The 22,400-nt window shown below is 31.1% G+C and overlaps 1 protein-coding gene across 1 annotated transcript in view; it reads right to left on the reverse strand.

Moving 5' to 3' along the window:
- Nucleotides 1-22,400, reverse strand: part of LOC129980906 (discoidin domain-containing receptor 2-like) — a 355,932-nt gene that overhangs the window by 116,718 nt on the left and 216,814 nt on the right. Inside the window, exon 3 of the mRNA XM_056091382.1 lies at nt 22,040-22,145. Coding sequence (XP_055947357.1) covers nt 22,040-22,145 — 106 coding nt within the window. The remainder of the gene's footprint in view (nt 1-22,039; nt 22,146-22,400) is intronic.

Raw genomic sequence — 22,400 nt, forward strand, 5'->3', positions numbered from 1 at the left:
GCAAAGGAAACAATGAGAATCAATAGAATACCAATCAATAGAATTTATTTGGTAATACCAAATAATACAAAATACAAAACGACATAAGACTTTCCGTATTAAATAATTTTCAGATTTACTAAAAAAATTCTTTGTTATAATTGTCAGCTTACGATTAAAGTGAATTACCAACTTATAATTAATTATCAATGCTTCTCTCGAATTCTACTGCATAGTGAAATTGAGCTTTTAGTCTTGTTTTGTTAAAAGAACATTCCATTTTGAAACTTTATGGAACTATCTTGAGATGAATCTTATTACTCTGGGCCGCCATCAGATGACTATGAACTTCTCCTATTTCATTTTCGATATTATTTGACTAAAAAATGGTCCATTACCAAACGAATTAAAAAATGTTTTTAGTTATAAATCCATTTGGGAATAAACTAATTAATATTGTAATTTAATTTATTGATAAATTGTAAACAACAATTTGAGAAATTCTCTGAAAAGTTAAATTTGCATAATATAATAGTAGTGTAGCAAGGGTAAGTGGCGCCCGGGTTTAGTATTATTTTTCACTCTCTTATGATATTTTCCGAAAAAAAAAAGCCATGATGAATTGATAGTGGCCCTATTAAGCCAATTGCCAGGAGCTCATCTGCTTCCGGTCACTACGGTACTGAATAAAAGTTGTGCAGGGGCAAATATTATTACAGGACAACTGCGATAGTATATGCAAGGAACATACCTCCATATTGTAGTGCAATTCAAAATTTCATGAGAAGTCGTTTGATAGGAGCTCAAAAGTAACATATTGTTACGAATCTGTAATTCTGCTTCCCAGCATAGTTGGTTCCACCATCGGAAAGAATGTTTTACAGTCACTTGTATTGGACGGAGTCCGGTGTCGCGTCGGAGGTTCCAGAGCTTGGCGACAAACTTGGCGACCATTTGGTGACTTGGCGACGAATTTGGCGACTTTGGCACCAAAATAGATTATACCCGAAACATCGAGAATTTTCCCGATCCGTCCAGTAGGAACCGAGATATGCCTCGAACGTTCCTGATTGGTTGAAAGGTTTCTAGCCCCGCCTCCTGAGACCTATAAAAGGAGACAGCCGCAGCTGCCAGAATAATCGGAAGCGACGGTGAAGAACTGGTTTTCCAGGGATAAGCGGAGCAGCGACGGAGTGAAGCTAGTGCTGAACTGAGCTGTGCGCTACTGTCTGCAGTAGAGTCTTGTTGTATGCTGCACGTCTCGGCTGAAGATAATCGTCTTCTGTGCTGTATATAGTTGTCGTCTTTGTGCTGTCCTGTGTGTCTTCGTGTAAATAAACGTCGTTGTTTCATTTTCTACTGCCGCCTGCTGATTGAGCGTTTTCCACACCATATAACTCCCACTATCCAAACGAACCCCTAAAAATTTCGTAACAATATCTTATGCCATTAGAATTAAGTTCCGAATGTCTATTGAAAACGAGCAATTTATGAATATTGATATGATAGACATGCTCTCCTAACTGCAAAAGTCTTTTTTGCCACTGCAAATATCTAAAAAATGCTCGTATTTCGAATTACTCTGTATTGGATTATCTACGTTATTTTGATTCATGCTAGATATATATTTGTAATTATATCAATTACACAATATAAGTGACATCATTGAACGTGGATTTGCAATCATTAAGTTGGCTTCATAGATCATAATTTTGGACCAATCATGTTCACTTGCAGAACCCCTTGGATATAAATATATATATATAAAGACACGTTTTCGATCCAAAAACATCCATCAATTATTCTCTCTCCAATACCTTTTCCAGAGATCGTTTCCTCTTAAAAAGTCTCGAGGCGAGGGTCCAGCGGACGAAAAGGCACCCTCCCCTCGTCCGATCAATATGACAGACGATTCGTGAGCGGAACGGGAACTAGAAAGAAAGGGAGGGGAGGTTGCGCAGGAAAGAAAAAGCACAGGCTGGCGAGCAATAAGGGTGAAAGAAGGAAAAAAGGGGGGCTAACTGAGTGACAGAACAAATATTTGAGTTCGATGTCGCTGCTGCGGTGATGTTTTGGGGCGGGGGTAGGGATGCGAAGTGAAGGGTAGCGCCCTATCACGCGAAACCACCTGTTTTGACTGTCAAGAGGGTGGTGACTAAGTGGTGTTTCGTGATGTCGAGTAATACAGCTGGCTGACAGCGGATGACAGTTAGGTTTGAACAGAGGGAAGGAAAAAAAAAATTACTTCTTCTTAATAACAGCCAGTCTAAATGGATCTCGCCCATCTACGACAAAAGGACTTCTTTTTGTGCAAAGTGTGTTTAAGCAAGCGTTTGTTAGTTTAGACAAAACTAATTACACAAGTATCGATTCGACTCTTTATCTGACAGTCGGTTCTTTCGCCAAGTAATTGCCTTTCGGTTCCATTTCGTTTCAGTTAAGAAAGGGAGAATAATCCATCTTGTATTTTTCATGGAAATTCTTCCTGAGTCGCCGAGAAGTATTTAAGATATGCCACCAAAACGATGATTGGTTTAAGCTTTAAATTAATCAAATGAACTTTATTGATCAAATGAATTAATCAAATCATTTTAATAATATTTGTTACCTTTAACAATACTGAAGCAATATTCGATCCGCATTAACAGGAAGACATTTGACTTCGACAGATTTAACCCTTTAAAGGGCCATTTTTTTTCTAGCCATATTATGTTAAAATATTTTTAGGCTTGAAATTAGAATAAGAAAAGAGATTCATTTAGCTTATTAGATGAATTTAATTTGATTCATTAATTAATTTAGTTAATTAATAATTAAGTAACAAATCAAGACACACCATTTTGTGTAAAATAAAGAACTGAAGCATCTAAGTTTCTGTCTTTCTAAAAAAATTTGTCAGAACTGATGCCAACCTACATAAATTCATACAAAGATTGATAAATTTGGTGGAAAGCATACTTCCCACGTCCCTAGAAAGGGTTAAAGGGCTCCAAGATCACTTAAATTACAAAATTGTTTCTTCGAACTAAGAACCCTCTGGAATTGAAATCGGTAACTTAAAACTTGACCATCACAACCGACACAATTAAATTAAATAATAGTATTTTGAAAACAATATTTGAATATAGCAATAGTAGAAATTACTTGAATTCCTATCTTGTTAAAACACTTTATTTATTTTATCCCCTGGGTTTTTAGAATACTATTTTGCCTTGATTTTTAATTCAAACTTGCAAATTCGTAAAATGATATTAAAATAATACAAAATGTGATATACTTGCTTTATATCTGAAAAATAAACCCTCACTCAAACATAACTTGAAATTTAAACATTCCTTAAAAATAAATTTACTCATTTATTAGATAGGAAGATATGATGTGAACTAACTTCTAAATTAAACAGTCTCTCCCCGGACGTTTTAACCCTTTAAAGGGCCATTTTTTTCTAGTCATATTACGTTGAAATATTTTTGGGCTTGAAATTAGAATAAGAAAAGGGATTCATTTAGCTTATTAGATAAATTTAATTTGATTCATTAATTAATTTGGTTAATTAATAATTAAGTGACAAACCAAGACACATCATTTTATGTGAGATAAAGAACTGAATCAGCTAAGTTTCTGTCTTTCTAAAAAAATTTGTCAGAACTTATGCCAACCTACATAATTTCATACAAAGATTGATAAATTGGGTGGGAAGCATACTTCCCACGGCCCTAGAAAGGGTTAATGGGGAATGATGGTAAAAGTCTATCGTATTTGTTGTTGTTTATAAATTTTTAGAAATTAAAAAAAAAGTAAAGATCAATGTAGGGGAAAAAATTCAATAAACAGAAAAGTTTAAAGTTGTTTAAAATTAGATTTTGTCAGTTACAAATTACAACGTACTTCCATTAAGTCAGAATAAAGTAATCAAGTACCTATCTTGAATTTAAATATAAATGTAACCATTTTTTAAATGGAAGGATATATTGTAAAATGATGCTACAGAAGAAAATTGTTAAAAATTTTGATAAAAAGTTTTTTTTTAAAAAATTGAGTAAAAATGTTCAAAAATCTTTTCTAAGGGATTTCTTTATTATCTAAGAAGAAAATAGTGCCAATTACGTTCTACGAGAATTCTATTCGTTGAATGTAATTCTACATTCAATTGTTCTATCACGCAGAGCATTTTGAATTATTTTGACATATCGCCATTTATAGGAAGTATCATACTCTAAAAAATTATTTAAAAAACTGTATTGCTAAAAGCATTACTCAATCAGTGAAATACTAAAACTCAATATGTAAAAGTAAATTCAATGTACTCAGTATGTAAAAGTAAATGTGTAAATTCAATGTACTCAATATGTAAAAGTAAATATGTAAATTCAATGTACTCAATATGTAAAAGTAAATATGTAAATTCAATGTACTCAGTATGTAAAAGTAAATATGTAAATTCAATGTACTCAATATGTAAAAGTAAATATGTAAATTCAATGTACTCAATATGTAAAAGTAAATATGTAAATTCAATGTACTCAATGCATTCAATGTACTCAATATGTAAATTCAATGTACTCAATGCATTCAATGTACTCAATATGTAAATTCAATGTCCTCAATATGTAAAAGTAAATTCCATGTATTCAGTATGTAAAAGTAAATATGTAAATTCAATGTACTCAGTATGTAAAAGTAAATATGTAAATTCAATGTGCTCAATATGTAAAAGTAAATATGTAAATTCAATGTACTCAGTATGTAAAAATAAATATGTAAATTCAATGTTCTCAATATGTAAAAGTAAATATGTAAATTCAATGTACTCAGTATGTAAAAGTAAATATATAAATTCAATGTACTCAATATGTAAAAGTAAATATGTAAACTCAATGTACTCAATGTATTCAATGTACTCACTATGTAAAAGTAAATTAAAACCAGCGGGAGTGACCTCCCCAAAATTTTCTTGCATATACTCGACGAAAGATATTATTCCGGAGAACGCCTTGCTTAGTATTGAACTATAATAGTTACAAAATATTATCCTTTGGCGTTCATTTAGCATTTTTTACTGACTCTGTCGTGTCCTCCTTGGCGAGTTATTTGGCGATTCATTCCTGGTATGCCGTTATTAGTATCCGAAAATCGAATCTGTGTTTTAGACGTGTTTTTGGCAACCGATTGAAACAAAAATTTGACACAAAAAAACACTTTTAGTTACAAAATTGCATACCAAATTTTATATATTTAAATCTTTGCGTCTTTTAGTCATCACGTTTATATGTTTCTGAAAGTGTAAACCGGCAGACGGTCAATCCCTTGTTGGATTTGTTTCAAAATCCGAGGCGGCAGTTGACATGAAGCTTAAAGAAAAGAGTTTGTGAATATATATTACCCACGTTTATATGAAATGGAATATATGTCATTCTGTGTTTAATAATCTATTCTGTAGAATGTATTTATACATCTCATAATTAATAAAACACATATTAATATAAAAATATTATTATTTAAAAAATATACTGTCGTTAATGGCATTAGATAATAAGTGATACCTAGGGCAAAACTAAATAAAAGATAAGAACACAAAAAGGAAGTGTCTGTAGAATATTTTGAATTAATGTGTCTGTAGAATATTTTGAATTAATGTGTCTGTAATATTTAATGTGTCTGTAGAATATTTTGAATTAATGTGTCTGTAGATTATTTTGAATTATTGATACAAACCCCCACTTACTATTAATAACTAGAACGAAAATTCAATATAACCAATAAGGCAACAAAAATTTAGAAGTTAACATGAGGAAAGAGGAAGTAACTGGAAGCGACAGTTGTCATCAAACACCGAGAGAAGAGTCAGTGAATTTCTATTATCCACATTTAAATGAAATGGGACGTACGTTATTCTGTGTTTAATGTGTTTGTAGAATATTTTGAATTATTGATACAACCCGTAATTTATAAAAAAACATACTAATATAAAAATATTATCATTTTAAGAAAAACTGTATCGTTATTAGAATGAGATAATAAGTGATTCCTAGGGCAAAACTAAATAAGAACATAGAAAGAAGAACCCCCACTTACTAGAGTCAAGACCCCAACTTACCCCAAGTCACTAGAACGAGCATTCAATATAACAGATAAGTCAGCAAAAAAGGGTAGAAAGCGAACATGAGGAAAGAGGAAGTAACTGGAAGCGACAGTTGTCATAAAGCACCGAGGGAAAGAGTTAGTGAATTTCTATTACCCACTTTTACACGAAATGGGACATTGGAGCTTTGGAGATAACACCATTGATGGATAACCAGAATTATTTCCCTTCAACCCTCCCTCCTCTCTCGAAGCAATGAATGCCTCCCGAAAGAAAAACATCCAACCTCATCAGTTTTAGAGAGGAGGAGGAGGAGGTTTTTATACCTGCTCTCTCATAAGCGGCCAAAATAAAGCGAAACTGCTGCCGTTTTCGTGATGGAACTGCGGTCATATATCTCCACGGGATGCACTCGCGGCGCGTGAAGTGTGCCACGTGTGCGCAGTTCAGTTCCAGTAATGTTCCTCTCCCTATCGACAATCGAGAGTCCCTCTTCTATGGAAGGGGGGGGGGACTGTATCTATAGCCAGGATTAATGTTGGGGGGGGAGTCAGGCACAATGTATTTAAGGTTCAGGAGAGCAACAGCGATAGCTAGCCAAAAATGGCTCCCAGAGGGACTATATACAGAGAATTTCTAAGAGGCCAAAAGCCATGATGAATTCATTGCCATTGATATCGAGAATGAATTTTTTTGTGGGTCTCTCTCTCACACTCGCTCCATAGTTTTGAATGGGCATGATGAAGTGGTATTGATTTATTGGGGAAATGCGTTACAAATGGTTGGCCATTCAGAGATTTGGTATCTGATTGAAAGGATAATGCGTTATTTTTTCGATAGGGCGAAGAAAAATAATAATCGCTAATATTTCTTTTCAGAGGGGGGTGGGGTAGGCAGTATTCTTCTGGAGGCATTTCCTGTTTTGTTGGATATTGCAAGTGTTGCACCAAATCGTTCCATAATGACCTGTTGGTGTTATATATAGCAAGTATGATTCCAGCTTTATGCTCACGAGATTTTATTTTATATTTATAGAATGTTTTGTTTATATTTCATTTTTTAAAGATATCTAACAACTCAGATGGAAGGTATTGTGAAAGTAATATTCCGTTTAAGAAAGGAACTAATCGATTTTCTAAAAAATATCAAAGAGACATAATTTTTTTTAACGTTATATAATGTAAATTTAATGCTCATATTGGATAAATAAAAAATATTTAATGTACAGTTTAGTGGATAATAGCACAACTAATTAGTTATTCACTAAATGACAACTGTTAATTAGTACAAAACCTAAGTGGATAACCTTATAAGAATGTTAAAAGTAAGCCAAATATTTCACAGAATTGTACTTATTGATCTATCTAACACAATATTTTAATTATGTGGTTCTTACGAATGTTAAAAATAAGCCAAATATTTCACAGTATTGTACTTATGGATCTATCTAACACAATATTTTAATTATGTTGTTCTTAAGAATGTTAAAAATAAGCCAAATATTTCACAGTATTGTACTTATGGATCTATCTAACACAATATTTTAATTATGTGGTTCTTAAGAATGTTAAAAAATAAGGCAAATATTTCACAGTATTGTACTTATGGATCTATCTAACACAATATTTTAATTATGTGGTTCTTAAGAATGTTAAAAAATAAGGCAAATATTTCACAGTATTGTACTTATGGATCTATCTAACACAATATTTTAATTATGTTGTTCTTAAGAATGTTAAAAATAAGCCAAATATTTCACAGTATTGTACTTATGGATCTATCTAACACAATATTTTAATTATGTGGTTCTTAAGAATGTTAAAAATAAGCCAAATAGTTCACAGTATTGTACTTATGGATCTATCTAACACAATATTTTAATTATGTGGTTCTTAAGAATGTTAAAAAATAAGCCAAATAGTTCACAGTATTGTACTTATTGATCTATCTGACATAATATTTTAATTATGTGGTTCTTGAGTAGCGTGACAGATGCGTACAAGGCATTAACAATTGAACTTCTGACAGCCGATTTCATGAATAAGAGGAAGACTTGAAAGAGGTTATGAAATTGTGAATATTATCTAAAATCTTGTCACTCTACATAGCTTTTACAAATTCACGAAATATGTCGACGAAATTTAATTGCTAGCGAATAAAATTTATATAGATTTTGAATACTTTTATCGTCATATGTTTTATTAAGGGTAAATTGTTGTTCAATAACATACAAATGTATGAGAAAAATAATGGGAACGATATTTCTTTTTAACTATATATATATATATATATATATATATATATATATATATATATATATATATATATATATATATATATATATATATATATATATATATATATATATATCTTTATCGATGCGAATAAGGTTTTCTCTTTCTTCTTAATAGTATACAATTCTTTATTTTTAAAATTATCTGCCTTTATTTAAATTTTCGCCTTCGTTTTTATAGAAACCAGTCAGTTCAAATAACTACGCGTGAAAATTTAAAAAAGTGTATATTTCGAAATAAAATCAAAAATAAAAATTCAATTGCGGATCAATACCATTGAAAGGACTTTTTTTAAATTATAATTTTAACATTAGAAAAGCACGCGAATGATTGTTATGATGAAAAAATAAAATTAGTTAGAATTCAGTCATAATAATAAAAACATTGATATAGTCTGTGCATCAAATTAAATTTAAAAAAAAATATTAAAATTGGAGAAAAATTGTTCGGAAAGGTAATTTGTATCATTAATAAGGTAACTTTTTTTTAACTTCTAAGGTAGTGCAAAAAGTCACTTTTGTCAGAAAATACTTTTGGAAAATATAGTTGAAAAGCTTCAAAAGTTTGCTAACTTCTAATTAATTAATATTTTGATTAATTTTGGATTTGAAAAGTTGACAGTGACCTCCATTTTTTTTGAAGATCACGTGCCAAATGACATCAAGATTGAAGGAAAAAAATTTGTAGATTTGTACAAAAAATATACAAATAAACATTCGATATATCTAGATAATTTAACATGATTCAGAGAAATTAAAATCGAGAGAATTCCTGATTATCTGAAAATATTCACTATCCCTAAACATTATTGCGTCAATTATAATGATCAATACTTTAAAAAATCTTTTGATATAGAAATTTATGGTGAATGTCTGTTATATTCCTAGGGACACTAAGTTGTTTTTGCATTCATATTTCCATCCAATTTGTGAAAGAAAATCTGAAATTTTTGAGATGCGTACACATTTGCAAGGCGAACAATTAACAGTCTAATTTATCGATTGAAATAATTATTCATTAATCTGATTATTCAACTAATAAACATGAATAATCATTACTTAATAAATAACAAGTAAAAACCGATTATCAAGCGAATAGGTCATTAAATGTGGTTAGTTTTATGCATAAAATGATACTGGTAACAATAGCAATTGTATAATGTGATATTATTCATAATAATAAAAAGGAAAGTTGGATACAAAAAAGTATTGGATTTTTATTAAAGTAGTATGTTAAGAATTAAAAGAAACCAGTGGGAGTGATCCCTTCGGAACTTTCTTTCATACTCTCCAATAAAGGTGTTATATCAGAAAATTTTGCATGGCATTGACGTGCAATAGTTACGAAATATTAACTTTTGGCGGGAATGTAATGTTTATTAAATCTATCGTGCCATCCTTGGCAGGGTTTTTGGCGATTAATTCCTGTACTGCGGTTAATAGCATCCGAAAATCGAATTTACATTTCAGAACTCGGCTTTGCAATCCGATTAAAGCAAAAATTTGACACAAAACTACACTTGTAGTCAGAAAATCTCGTATGAGATTTAACATATTTAAGTCCTTGCGATTTTGAGGTTTCATATTTCTAAAAATACAGACCGACGGTCAAAACACTGCTGGATTTGTCCCAAAATTTGATAGATGTCTACAATATAGATGTTAAATCTGTGCCTTGAATTATATTAATCTAGTCCTCACCGTTTTGCAGTTATCTTCTTAACTTGTATTCGAAAAGCTGGATACACAGACTTCCTCTGAGCGGAGTTTACTTAAAATTTGACAGAAATCTACAAATTTGATATAAAGATCGTATACCAAATGTCATCCATTTAGATCGAAGTGTTTTTGAGTTATTTTGGTCACAAACAGACAAACATTTAATAAAAATATGCTTTTCGAATTCAGGTAGGACTAAAAGTGCAGATTCCTCGAAATCTCGAGTTCAAATTCTTTGACGATTGCAATACTTTTTCTAGATTATATATACGGAAAAGCAAAAAGTTTAAAAATCAATAGGAACAAAATAAAATCTCTTTAATTTGCGGATTCGATTGTTGCAAGTGCTTCAAAAGTTCGCAAGAAAGGACGAACCACACATGAACATTTCCAATGTGAATCGCATTCCATTGGTATTCATCAAAAGACCGAAATAACCGTTGCGCATAATTAGCTGTCCATTCCTTCAGTGCAATAGCAAATGTTCATCCTGTGCCAACTTTTTCGGTCCATCCACTCGCTTTGCGAACCGTTCAACTGGCAAGTGTATGCGCGCCTTCACACTTTCATTTTGGCCATCTCAAGATAAACAGCTTCTCGCGACCTTTTTCTGAAACCGTCGTCATTTCTGCACCACCCCTAAGATAGGCAGGACTCTCACAAAGCGACACCGTAGAAAGCCCTGCCACCAGTCCATTACCCATTCTTTTATCAGTCGGCAGTATATGAAGAGGAAAGGGGATGCACTCGAGGGTCTTCGCCGTCGAGTATCCGGCGGTACGTGACTCCTCCGTTCGACAGACCCCCGATAGGAAGGAAGACTCACCCACTTAGTGCAGAAAACGATTAAGTGGATTGAGGAGACACAAGAATCGGGATCCAGAAAGGCTTTCGTAAGAATTGGGGAGCCTTGCCAGCCTTACAGATACGTGCACTTTCGAATGCAAAAAGCAAAAAAATTCATGTCGGAAAACTGCTCTAGAATTACAGGAAGGGGATGGATAAAAAGGGGTGATGCATTTACGTGATTACAAAATCTTGTGCTGATATTTCAGTCTCTTGAGATTGTTGTGTGATTATGTTTCTTAGATATGTGATTTTTCAATAAACAAATAAGATTCATGATTAAACTTGGCAACAAGGCGCCGTTTAGAAACTTGTTTCATGATGTGAAAATGACTCATTTAATGCTGTGAATAACAGGAACAGGTTGTTTCTACATGTATAGAACTTCGGAACTTTTACATAAGCCATTATACTAGATTCAATGATGCTTATTTGATTTTTTTGTATGATGATTGTGTTATATGCATTATAACCGTTATGACACTATTCTTAGGTCGTCCTGTATATTAGCCGCATAACAATGATTAATCACCAAAAATTTCATTTTTATTGTGACTAACCGTCAAAAAGTCGCCAAAGAAATCATATTAGTTTATTAATTATGCTAGCTCAATGATATTTGGTTAAGCTTTACGCTCGCAAATGGCATGTGATTAAGCCTAAAATTGGTCAGTGGTATGTGATCGATACACAAGTAATTATTTTTGGATGCACGGGACACACTATTTCCGTAAAGAACAATATTAGAGGTGAACCGTTATATCCAAAGTGGAATAATAAAGTAACCTCACAGTAATGTGTACATTTGGCATGGAATATAAGAGAAAAGCAGAAGGCTATAATATTCTACTGAAAACCTATTCATTGTCCCATGCGATGATGGATTGTTAATGGCATTCTCTAGAGTGCCAGTTGTTAAAGTGGCCTTCTTTGAGGCAGTGATGATGAATGTGCCCCCTAATGTGACATGAGCTAATTAAGCACAACTCGTGCAGTCCGAAAAAATGTGAAGATCATCCTCAGGACAAGTCTTCCGAGAGAAATATTTTAACCTGCGGTCAAATGCGGACGGTTTTGGGAAGCTCTCAATGCCTAAAGGTGCGTTCATACACGGCCAACAACTGCGCGCAATAGTTGTTTTTCTGCTGTTATCCTGATATTGCCCTAATGTGAACAGTCAAGACAACGTAATTGAGGCAATGGCAAATAGTTGTCCCGTTGAGACTATTCGCCGTTGTCTCGTTGGGGTGACGTCACCTTCTCGAGATAGGCGTGGCCTTCAATTGCGTTCCAATAATTAGCCTCATGTGAACGCTACTTCAATAAAAATGAATACCTTATAAACAACCGTAAACTTTTTTTTGTACATTGTTTTCTTAACAATCCGGCATGTATGAATTATTAATCTAAACGTTATATTGCAAATTTTTGTTTTTGATATTGTTACTGTGCATATATTTTTATTTGAAATTTGATTTCAGTATGTCACAATATATGTGTAAAATTTGCTATGCTTTTTTAAAACCAAAATTGTAGACGCATTAAATTTTAGGCGCAACCAAGCAAAGCAAAGATGCCTCAAATGGATAAATGAGTTTCTTCACGAGACAATGAAGCACAAAATGTATAGCACCATATTGCGAAAATGTACTTGAAAGTCGAAGGAAGAAAGTTCTCTATAGTTTAACCACGCTGCAGAACCACATTTCAATTGAAGGAGCAGATGAAAGACCAATGCTAAATGTTAATCCATATACCTTACCATAAATATCATATTGTCACAAACCTGTAATTCTGCTTCCCAACACCAATAGTGTAATCGTAAGAAAGACCGTTTTAACGATCAGCCTTGTGCGTGCTGAGCGGTGCCGCGTCAGTGATCTCAGAGCTTGGCGACAAACTTGGCGGCCGTTTGGCGACTTTGGCGACACAATGGAAAATGCTGGGAACTTCGAGAATTTCCACGATCCACCCAATAGGAACTGAGACACGCCCTGATTTGCCCAGAAGGTTCTCGGCCCACCTCCCGGGAACGATAAAGGGCCGGCACTCTCAAGTTGCAAGTGTCGTCGTGGGTCGCAGTTGTGAATTGTAGTCGGAGTCGCCGACAAGTAACAAGTCTTCGAGAGGATAGCGAGACCAAACCGGAGTGCCAACGTTGCGTGGAGCGAGTGTTGAGCTGCTGTGTCCCTAATTCTGTTGTCTACTGTGGAAGCAGTGCGTATCTTTTGCGTAGTAGCCAGTTGTGAGAAGTAGTGATTCGGCAGCTAAAGCGAGAAGTTCAGCCGTTGGAGTCCGTAGAGAGAAGCTCCGAGGATCCCCTCTCCTGCTGGATTCTTTCTGGCCGCTTCGAGTGCTGTGGACGATTACTACTAGTGGGTTACTGTCGTCTGTATTGTGCTGTCCTGTGTTCGTCTCTGCTGTAAATATTTGTCGTCTGTATACTCGTCGCCTTTCGATGATAAAACTGTATGTGAAATTAATGCATCTTGGTATCCATATTTTGTAAATATCAAGTCAACATGCATACGGACGGACAAGTAGACACACCTCCCACTGCAGGATTCCTTTCGAAATTTTGAAGAAAGCTACAATTTTATGGTAAAAAATGTATCTGATTAAATTTTCTATGTCATTTCGATTTTGTGTACTTGTGTTCATTGACTAACATATGATGTAAATAACTTCAAAAATGTTTATTTTTCGAATTCAAAAAAATATAAATGTGAAAATTCACAAAATAAAAAAAAACACAAAAAATCAAATCTTTTTGATGATAAAAATAATTTCTTTTTACATATGAATGAAAATAAAATGAGTTCCTCAGTATTAATTTATTTGACTTATTAATAATTTCAAAGATCGTGTTTAATTTCTTTACAAGCGATCTCGCTTCAAACAATTTGTCAGAAACCATAAAACAAGCCCTGTTTTCCACTTTTCCTGAGCATTAAATTCATTATACGTTGTAGGAAATATAAGACTTCCCGAAGCATCCTAAGTAAATTTAAAGTTTTTTCGAATTATATAAGAGCCTTAAGGCATCGAAAAGGTCACGCACAGCCTGCGCACTCCTTCTTATGCAAAGCGCCTAGGTGCTTTGGTGCAAAGGGACCAATTATAAACAGCTTACCGGCTCAACTCCCCTATGAGTTCCCAAATATAAAAACAGGTTGAGTCAAGCAACTTTTCTTTCCTTTGAGTTCTTTCTTGAGAAAAGGTTAAGGTGAATTTTTTAAAAAAAGTTTCGGAATAGTTTAGTTTGCTATTTACATCGAAGTTTCAATGTTCACTTTTGTAGATCTTGAGTAGGATTTGTTATTTGCTTATAATATGAATACTTGAAATAAATAATCGAAATAGAAAATATTTTTTCATGAAATAAATAAAGCTTCGTCTACACAGGAAAAAAATTATGTGTTGTAGTCTTGTATGAGATGGACTATAGTACTGACAAATTCAATAAAAGTATTAACTTTTTGATTCAGAAAATAAATGGGGTGGATCCTAGCACAGCCCACCTCTTGGCGTCTTTTTGAATTCTCGCCAAACGAGTGGCGATAACGTCGCCAATGTGGCAACCTAGACGGATTTTATTTATTTATTTATATTTATATTTATTTTATTTTTTATTATATTTATTTATTTTATTTTTATTATTATTTATTTATTATTTTTTATTATTTATTTATTTATTTATTTTATTTATTATTATTTCTGGCCTTCAAGTATCGTTTTTTAATTGAAAAATAATAATAATAACAAATATTCAATTAGTTGTCAACTTGGCGAGATTTCAAATAAGTCGCCAAGAAGTGGGCCCATCTAGGATTTTACCAATAAATGATTCATTTCAATTATATCTGCATTTCATAAGCTTTTTCGGCTATGTATACATACAAAAAATATTATGTACAACTTGAATTATATGAATCAAATTTGATTTGACAATAAATCAAGTCTGAAAAGAAGGGGTAAAATTCTGAGTAAATTAATGGAAAAAATGTATTCATTTATTTCTTTAAATATTTATTTCCCAAAATTTCACCCTTGATCCTCGTATATGAAGTATTGTAATCGTCAAAAATTCGAACTCGAGATTTTGACGAATTCTCCTCGTGTCAGACCTTCCGAGCACGAAAAAAATCATCTTTGGTATTATGTCGTCTGTCTGTCTATATGTCTGTGAGCACGATGATTAAAAAAATGTTTTGAGCTAGACCACTGAAATTTAGTATAAGGTATAACGACTAAATCTGTAAATTTTTATCAAATTTTGAAAGAATCTATTTATAGGAAGTCAGTCTATCTAATTATTCGTTTATAATGAGCTCGATATACAAAACGCAATGAGCTAGGTTTAGCATCTAAAATATAGATAACAAATTTTGAATCAAATCCGTCAAATGGCTCATCGTCTGTTCTGTTTACACTTTACCACACATACAAAAGCAATGAAATCAATGAAGTTCGGTATGCTATCTTGTGACAACCATTGTAGTTTCGTGTGATATTGTTGTGGCAATCGGCCGCCAAAAAAAAAGGCCAAAATACATATTCTCACGATGGATTCAATAAAAACTCTAGCTTCACGCCAAAGATCTATATTTGGTGTCTATCGTTTATCAATGCTATGCAAAGCATTCAAGGCCTTTCCCAAGGTCCAGGAAGGAAGCTAAAATTTGTATTGAAGAATATGCGAGAAAATTTGTACTACTTCGGCTGATATTTTTAATTGTTTTTAACAGGAAAGTACTTAATGTTGTCACGTAAGTTGTGTCATGCAATACATAATGAATTGCGTCATAGAATGACATTGTGACATGCATTTTGAAAAAAGTGTTGAAAAAGCTTTACTGGAAAGACAGTTTAATATAAACCCATTAAATTTGCAACTGGTTACTTTTTGTGATTTAAATACTAACTAAGAAAGGGTTTTTAAAGATTAAATTAGATTTTTTTTATATTAAGAGTTAATCAAAATTTTAGCGTTTTTCGAATTGTAATTTCAGAGTATATAATGTTTCAAAACCACTTTACTTACATTTTAAAACAAATGAGCTTTTTAGTGATTCCAATTTTATCTCTGTAAATTTTTCCCTCGGTGCTATTTTTTAAAATATTTTTTATTATAGATTAACTACTTTTGGCGACCAGATTCAAATTTTTATAATTCACTCAATTTTAGTCTCCATTGAGTGACCTTTTATTTTTATTTAAAATGTTATTGTCTCAAAAATATTTTACTAAACATGATTCACAGGTTTGGTTTGATTTAATGGCTCAAAAATAATATTTAGTTAAGTTGCGTCAACCACATGTTTGCAAAATTCACATGACTCACAGGATCGAGGGCCTGTATAAAAATATAAAATTCGTAATTCATCAGAAATGTCATTGATTCACGTTCCATAAAATAGTAGTATTGTTTACCAGTTTTCCTATTAGATGTATATGCCTAACGCCAATAACTTAGATTTTAGGTATTGGGAACTGATGAGAGTGGATGTCCAATATATATATATATACTTTTACTTCACTAAACTTTTTGCAGTATTTATCATTCATAAAAATATCTTGCAGCATGATTATTTCATTTCTTACAGGCTCCTGCTCAAAATTACATTTTTTCTAATTTTATTTCAAAGTAAGAGTTAACCAATCGATAAATTGAGATTTTGTCAACATGATGGCAACAAGTTGATAAAAGCTAATTTTTACAGTGCACACATATCGTGTTCGTACAGGTTAATTATTATTTTGAATTTTGGGTGGAATGACTTATTGGAAAATATGTTTACATTTTTAAAAAAAATTGATTAGAAATAGAAATTTAATTTACATGTTAAAAAATTGGTATCATTGAAAAGGGAAGAATTTTTAAATTTTAAGATAATGCAAAAATCATTTTTATGCTGTAAAATTTTCAGAAGTTTCGTTCAGAATGCCTTCAAACTTTTAATTAATTAAAATTTCAAAAAGTAATCTCTCTGAGGTTATATATTTCAAAATTTCCGAGGTATATATCAGTGGAATTTAGTAGCTTTTGTTTAAACGATGTAATCTGTAGAGAACACACGCGCACGCACGGACACACACACACACACACATACACTGCAATATAAATAAAGAAGATTTTGACTTACAATATCTTGTAATGGCAAGTGAAATGTTTTTTATTCAAATAAATGAATAATAAATACAATAAAATTTCATCCGGTAATTTCTGAATTCCGAATTATTTATTAATGGATTTCTCAGGTTATTTCATTGAAATGTGATTTTTTTTAGATATAACTTTACCTATCTTGCAGTAGTTATAATTACAAAAGAATATATTTTAAATACATTGAAATATATTTCATTAAAAGAATTTGCTTTACAAAAATACATAAACGATTTCAAAGATTACAAAAAAAATTTCACTGTGATATTCAAATTGCAGACGATATGATTTAAGGCAAATTTCTTTTCCTGACACAAACACTGAAATATTTTGTTGCTGGAAAATCAAGCCATTCTTGAAATAAATTCTCGGAATCGCAGAATTCACGCAACATGAAGAGTTATTCTTCCCCAAAAGCAAATGAATTCAAATTATTACATCATTAGAATTTTTTTTACAATCGAACAAAATTTAATTAACTGCCAAAAGATGATTCATGTTTTGAATAAAAAGTTATGACAAAAAAAAATCGCCGTTATTTTATTGACTCTTTTTTTTTCAAAGCATCGTTTTATTTCAAAATGAAGGGAATTCTTTTCTTTAAAAAAAAAGAGAATAAAAATAAGATGAAGATGCAATGGCGGGATGTTTTGAAGCGGAAAAATTTGTCCTGTCATTGTTCAACAATGCAGACTACCGTGACTGCCTTATTAATGATAAAGTTCTGAGTTTTTTTCTCTTCATTTCGGAAAAAGGAAAATAATATCAAGAACAAAAGGGAAACAAAATAAAAAAAAATTTCTGTTCCAGCTCATTACTTGAAAGAATTCAGAAAAAGTGTAACCGTTGAAGTCTTTTTTCCTCCCCGCTCAATTCATTTTGGCTAAGTTTCTGTTTTTCCAACTTTCATTTTTTCCCTCTTTTTTATCTGTGTGTTTACTTTAAAACTTTTGTCTTGCTCTTTTTTTCAACGAAGAATACAATGCAAAGAAGAACGGGAAAAAAATGGCGGCGAAACCTGTGATCTTTAACTAAAAGAATATTCAAAAAAATATCGTCTGCAGTTGCTTATTGACTCATTATCTAACTGCGTAGTCTCTTTAAAGTTTGATTTCTTTTGAGGCGATAATGATAATGATTATATGCACTGTAAAAAAAAAATGCGGATAATGGCTCTGCAAGCCGTTGATTACTTGATTCAAAGCTTTAAACCGTGTCTGCATTAGTACAGTTTTTTTATTCTGTTGATTACCATTACACCTTTCTCTACTATATCATAAATGCCACTTAAACCTTTTTAGGTAAACATGACGTTAAGTTTATTATTTTTCTTCCGATCTTTAGAAGAAAAATGTTTTTTTTTCATGTACCTTTTAGAGGTAATGAGTTATCAAATTTAAAAGTATTTTTTACTTCTGTTTATAAAGATAATGACATTAAGAAAACGTAAATGTTGGCTACCATCATATTGATTCCTAATAATCTTCTGCTAAAGAAAATTAACTTTCTTTGTTGTAAAGTAAGGTCGTGTTATAGAATGAATTAAAAATGTTTCTGAATTACATATGTAATGGAAAATTAGACATAATTCGCGGTTATACTTTGAATTGATGTACAATTGTCAAATTTAAAAGTCGGAATGACTTGTTCCTGAATGAGATCTTTTTGTTGAAAATATATTTATAGAATAATCGTAAGAAAATAAAAAAAAATTCAAGATTTTGGTTAATTAATTTTCTCTTCAAAAGTTTTCTCTTACAAAATTGAGACTTGCTGTTCACAAGGTTATCATGGTATTATTTATAAAAACATAATCTAAAATAATCGTTAAAACTTAAAACGATGTTTCAGTCAAAGCAGAACATAAAATCATAAATGTAACATCGATTCGTTGAAATTTTTGAATAGCAATTTTCTTTCTATGCATGTTTTTTTCAAAAGCTGAAGCTTACAAGTGCATTATATATAAAATAAATTAGATTCAATTGAAATTATATCCGAGTTCATAACTATAATGAATATTTCTTGCCAGTTTTTTCCCTGATTACTGACTTTTAGTCTTGCTGTAATTTCGTTGTATTGAAATGCTCGTCGATATTTGTTATTAGAATGATTTTAATACATTTTTCGAAGAATACAATTCAGTTCTTCTTATTGGAATTAGATATAGATGCAGTATTATATTGCATTATAATCGCTAATTACTACATTTGATTGCATCCTAATATGCTACATTATGAAAAATCTCAGTGGGTAATAAAATTTAAGCCACAAGATGATAAAACTATCCGGATTGATTTCTAATATATCTGTTAGCATGCTGAGCTTTCTCTTTTCAACATAAAAAAATCTGCTAAATTAACTTCAAAATATATTTAAATTAGGTAAAGATTAGCGTTGTTTAAACTATGAAAGACTGGATTAAAAGCGTTATTATTGTATTTGTTATGGATTAAAAGCGTTATTATTGTATATGTTAATTACCTATTTTTTAAAAAAATATTTATTAATCAATAATCATTACCAATATAACAATTTAATTATCTTTCTATAACCAGAGGGCATTGATTTCTACTCTCTGGAGTTTTAATAAGAATTCTGAGACTATAATAAGCAAAGAAATGTTGAATAAATTCATAATTTTATGAAATATAGCCATGTTTGCCTATTCAAAAATTTTTTGTTTATTGAGTTTGTCAGTTTTTACTTCTCAATAATTCACTTAGGAGAGAAGGGAAACAGGCCATCGGATAGCAGGGTGTATAATTATATCAGTCATATAATTTTATTAATTTTTTAAAAATATTATTTTAATATATGAGCATTTTGCGTTTTATTGTGAAATGATGTTTAGAAATATAATGGACATTTTATGTTTGCTTCTTAATATTTATGTTTAATGATTATTATGTTTTAATAATCGTAATATAAGTTAAGAAAAATTCTTTCTTCAAAAATTAGCTTAGTTTCTTTAAATATTACTTTTATTTTGGCAAAAATAAAATAAATAAATAAAAAAATCTCATAATTCTTGAACAAATAAATTCAGAAAATAGGATTTGGTCTTGAAACGGACTCTTGAATTGCCATTGTTATCATCTATACTTCTATACTTATAAATAAAGCTCAATGTGTGTGTGTTGGCGCTCTACAGGCCAGATCATTTGCCCTACAGCTACCAAATTTGGTACATGTATGCCTTAGAGGTCGGGAATGTGCACCTGGGGTCCCTTTTTTTGAATTTTTAATTAGAATTTTAATTATTAATTAAAAACGAACTTTCCCCCCAAAAAATCTTCCAATTTCCCCACCTTCAAATGAGTAAGGCTTCAGTTTTTTTTTTAAACAGTAATAAGACTAGGGTTTAAATTTTTGTCTCATTATTTCAAACTATTCTGTTTATTTTCTTAATGTTTTATGCATTTAAAATTAAACATTGTTAATTAATCGATCTTTCAGATCCATTCTGAAGTACTTTTGAATTAAAATAACACAGAGTAAAGGAAATTAAAAATGTCTAATCTGCATAGCGTTACCCCAACTGGCGTAGAAAAATTCACGCATTTGCGTTACCGTAACTGGCGTTGAAAATTCACGCATGCGCATTGTGTTCTGATTGTAGACAATATTATCAACGGATGATAATTGATTTAAATTATTTTTAGGTTAGTTGCATGCTTTTGTAATTAAATTGTATTTATGTTAGTTATATATTTTTTGTATATGCTTATAGTTTTAAGTACATCGTTTTTTAAGTAGTTTTTTTTAAAACCTGTTTTCGACCGATTATTTTAAACGATCCATTTTATTTGATGCATTTAAAATTAAACATTGTTAATGAATCGATCTGTTCATGATGAATCTGAGAAAATTTTGTTGACAAATTCTTGAGATATTACACAAATTAAGAAAGATATTCTTTAGTGCCCATAAAGTTTAAACGCTCAGTGACTCTGTTATCAGTAATCATATTATAAAAAAATGCTTTGTTTCAATAAAAAATATTATTATATTAATTGCAGATTCATTCTTTCCACTTTAATTTAAAGCATAAATTCTACGGGAGCTAACAGAAAATGAGAGATACATATTGCGTTATTACTGAAGGCCTTTATAATATTATGATGGAATTATATGACTATCAAAATGTGAAGTTTTAAAATAATTTGATGAAGAATTTATTAAAGTAAGAATTTCGTAAAATATTCAATTATTAAAATTTAAACGAACATTAAGATTTGCGAACCAGCTGGTCGCCAAAGGCGGATAGTAATGAAATAAAAAAAAAACCTTACCCCTCAGTATCTGAGTACTTATCAATTGAGTTAAATGCCTTAAATATATTTTGAAATATTAATGGATTTCAGATAATTATGTATAAAATTATTGACAATTCATATTATAGTAATTAACAATGTATTTAACTGAGCTGATAATCAGCTATGAGATATGCGTATTCAAGAAATTACTTTATACAATCAATAAAATTTGGGAGATAACCGAATTAATGAAAGAAGAGTCGATAATTAAAACAGTAATTAAAATTTAGCAGTATGATAATCAACATAAATTAGTCTTATCGTACAATTATCAATCATTAAAATTATGGAAAGCTTAATTTTAATCTATAGGTGGAACCTCTCATTAAATGCCCAGTTAGGATTATTTGGTAGAATAATTAATAATTTGATGTGTAATAAATCAATAATTATAAATTTTACCAAGTACTTAAAAACGAAGCGCAATTTTTGGTGCATTATTCAATTGCAATTTTTGGTGTATTATTCAATTATCGATGTGAATTATATTTTAGGGAAATAAATATTAAAATAATAAGAATCAAACTTGACAAAATATGTCTATATGTAAAATAAAAAATATATTTCAGTTCAAATTTCAAAGTAATGCTGAAAGTCGATGCAATCAAAGTAATGATGTTGCAAATGAGCCTTACCTTGCATTTTGTGGCCCAACGCTTCCTTCGTTGTAGGAGGAGCTGGCGTTGATTTCGTGGTCTTTGATATCACCTGACTCCATGCCCAAAGCTGACACGCATTCCGCTGGAAAAAGGAGAAAAAAAATAATTAAAACATTCTGTTATTAGAGCATTAAAACTCAGATTTTAATTACTTTCTATTTTTTAAATTTTAATTAACAATCATTATTATAAATATTATGGAATCTTGAAATTATTTTTTCTCAAATTTAACACCAGGTGGCGCCATTACACGTATAAAATAAAAGTTAATTAAATTAAATAATTAATTGAAATATTAAATTATGAAAATTATAAAACAGTGTATTTTCATCGGTAA

This window comes from Argiope bruennichi, chromosome 8 (genome assembly GCF_947563725.1).
Source record: "Argiope bruennichi chromosome 8, qqArgBrue1.1, whole genome shotgun sequence".
NCBI classification, from domain to species: domain Eukaryota; kingdom Metazoa; phylum Arthropoda; class Arachnida; order Araneae; family Araneidae; genus Argiope; species Argiope bruennichi.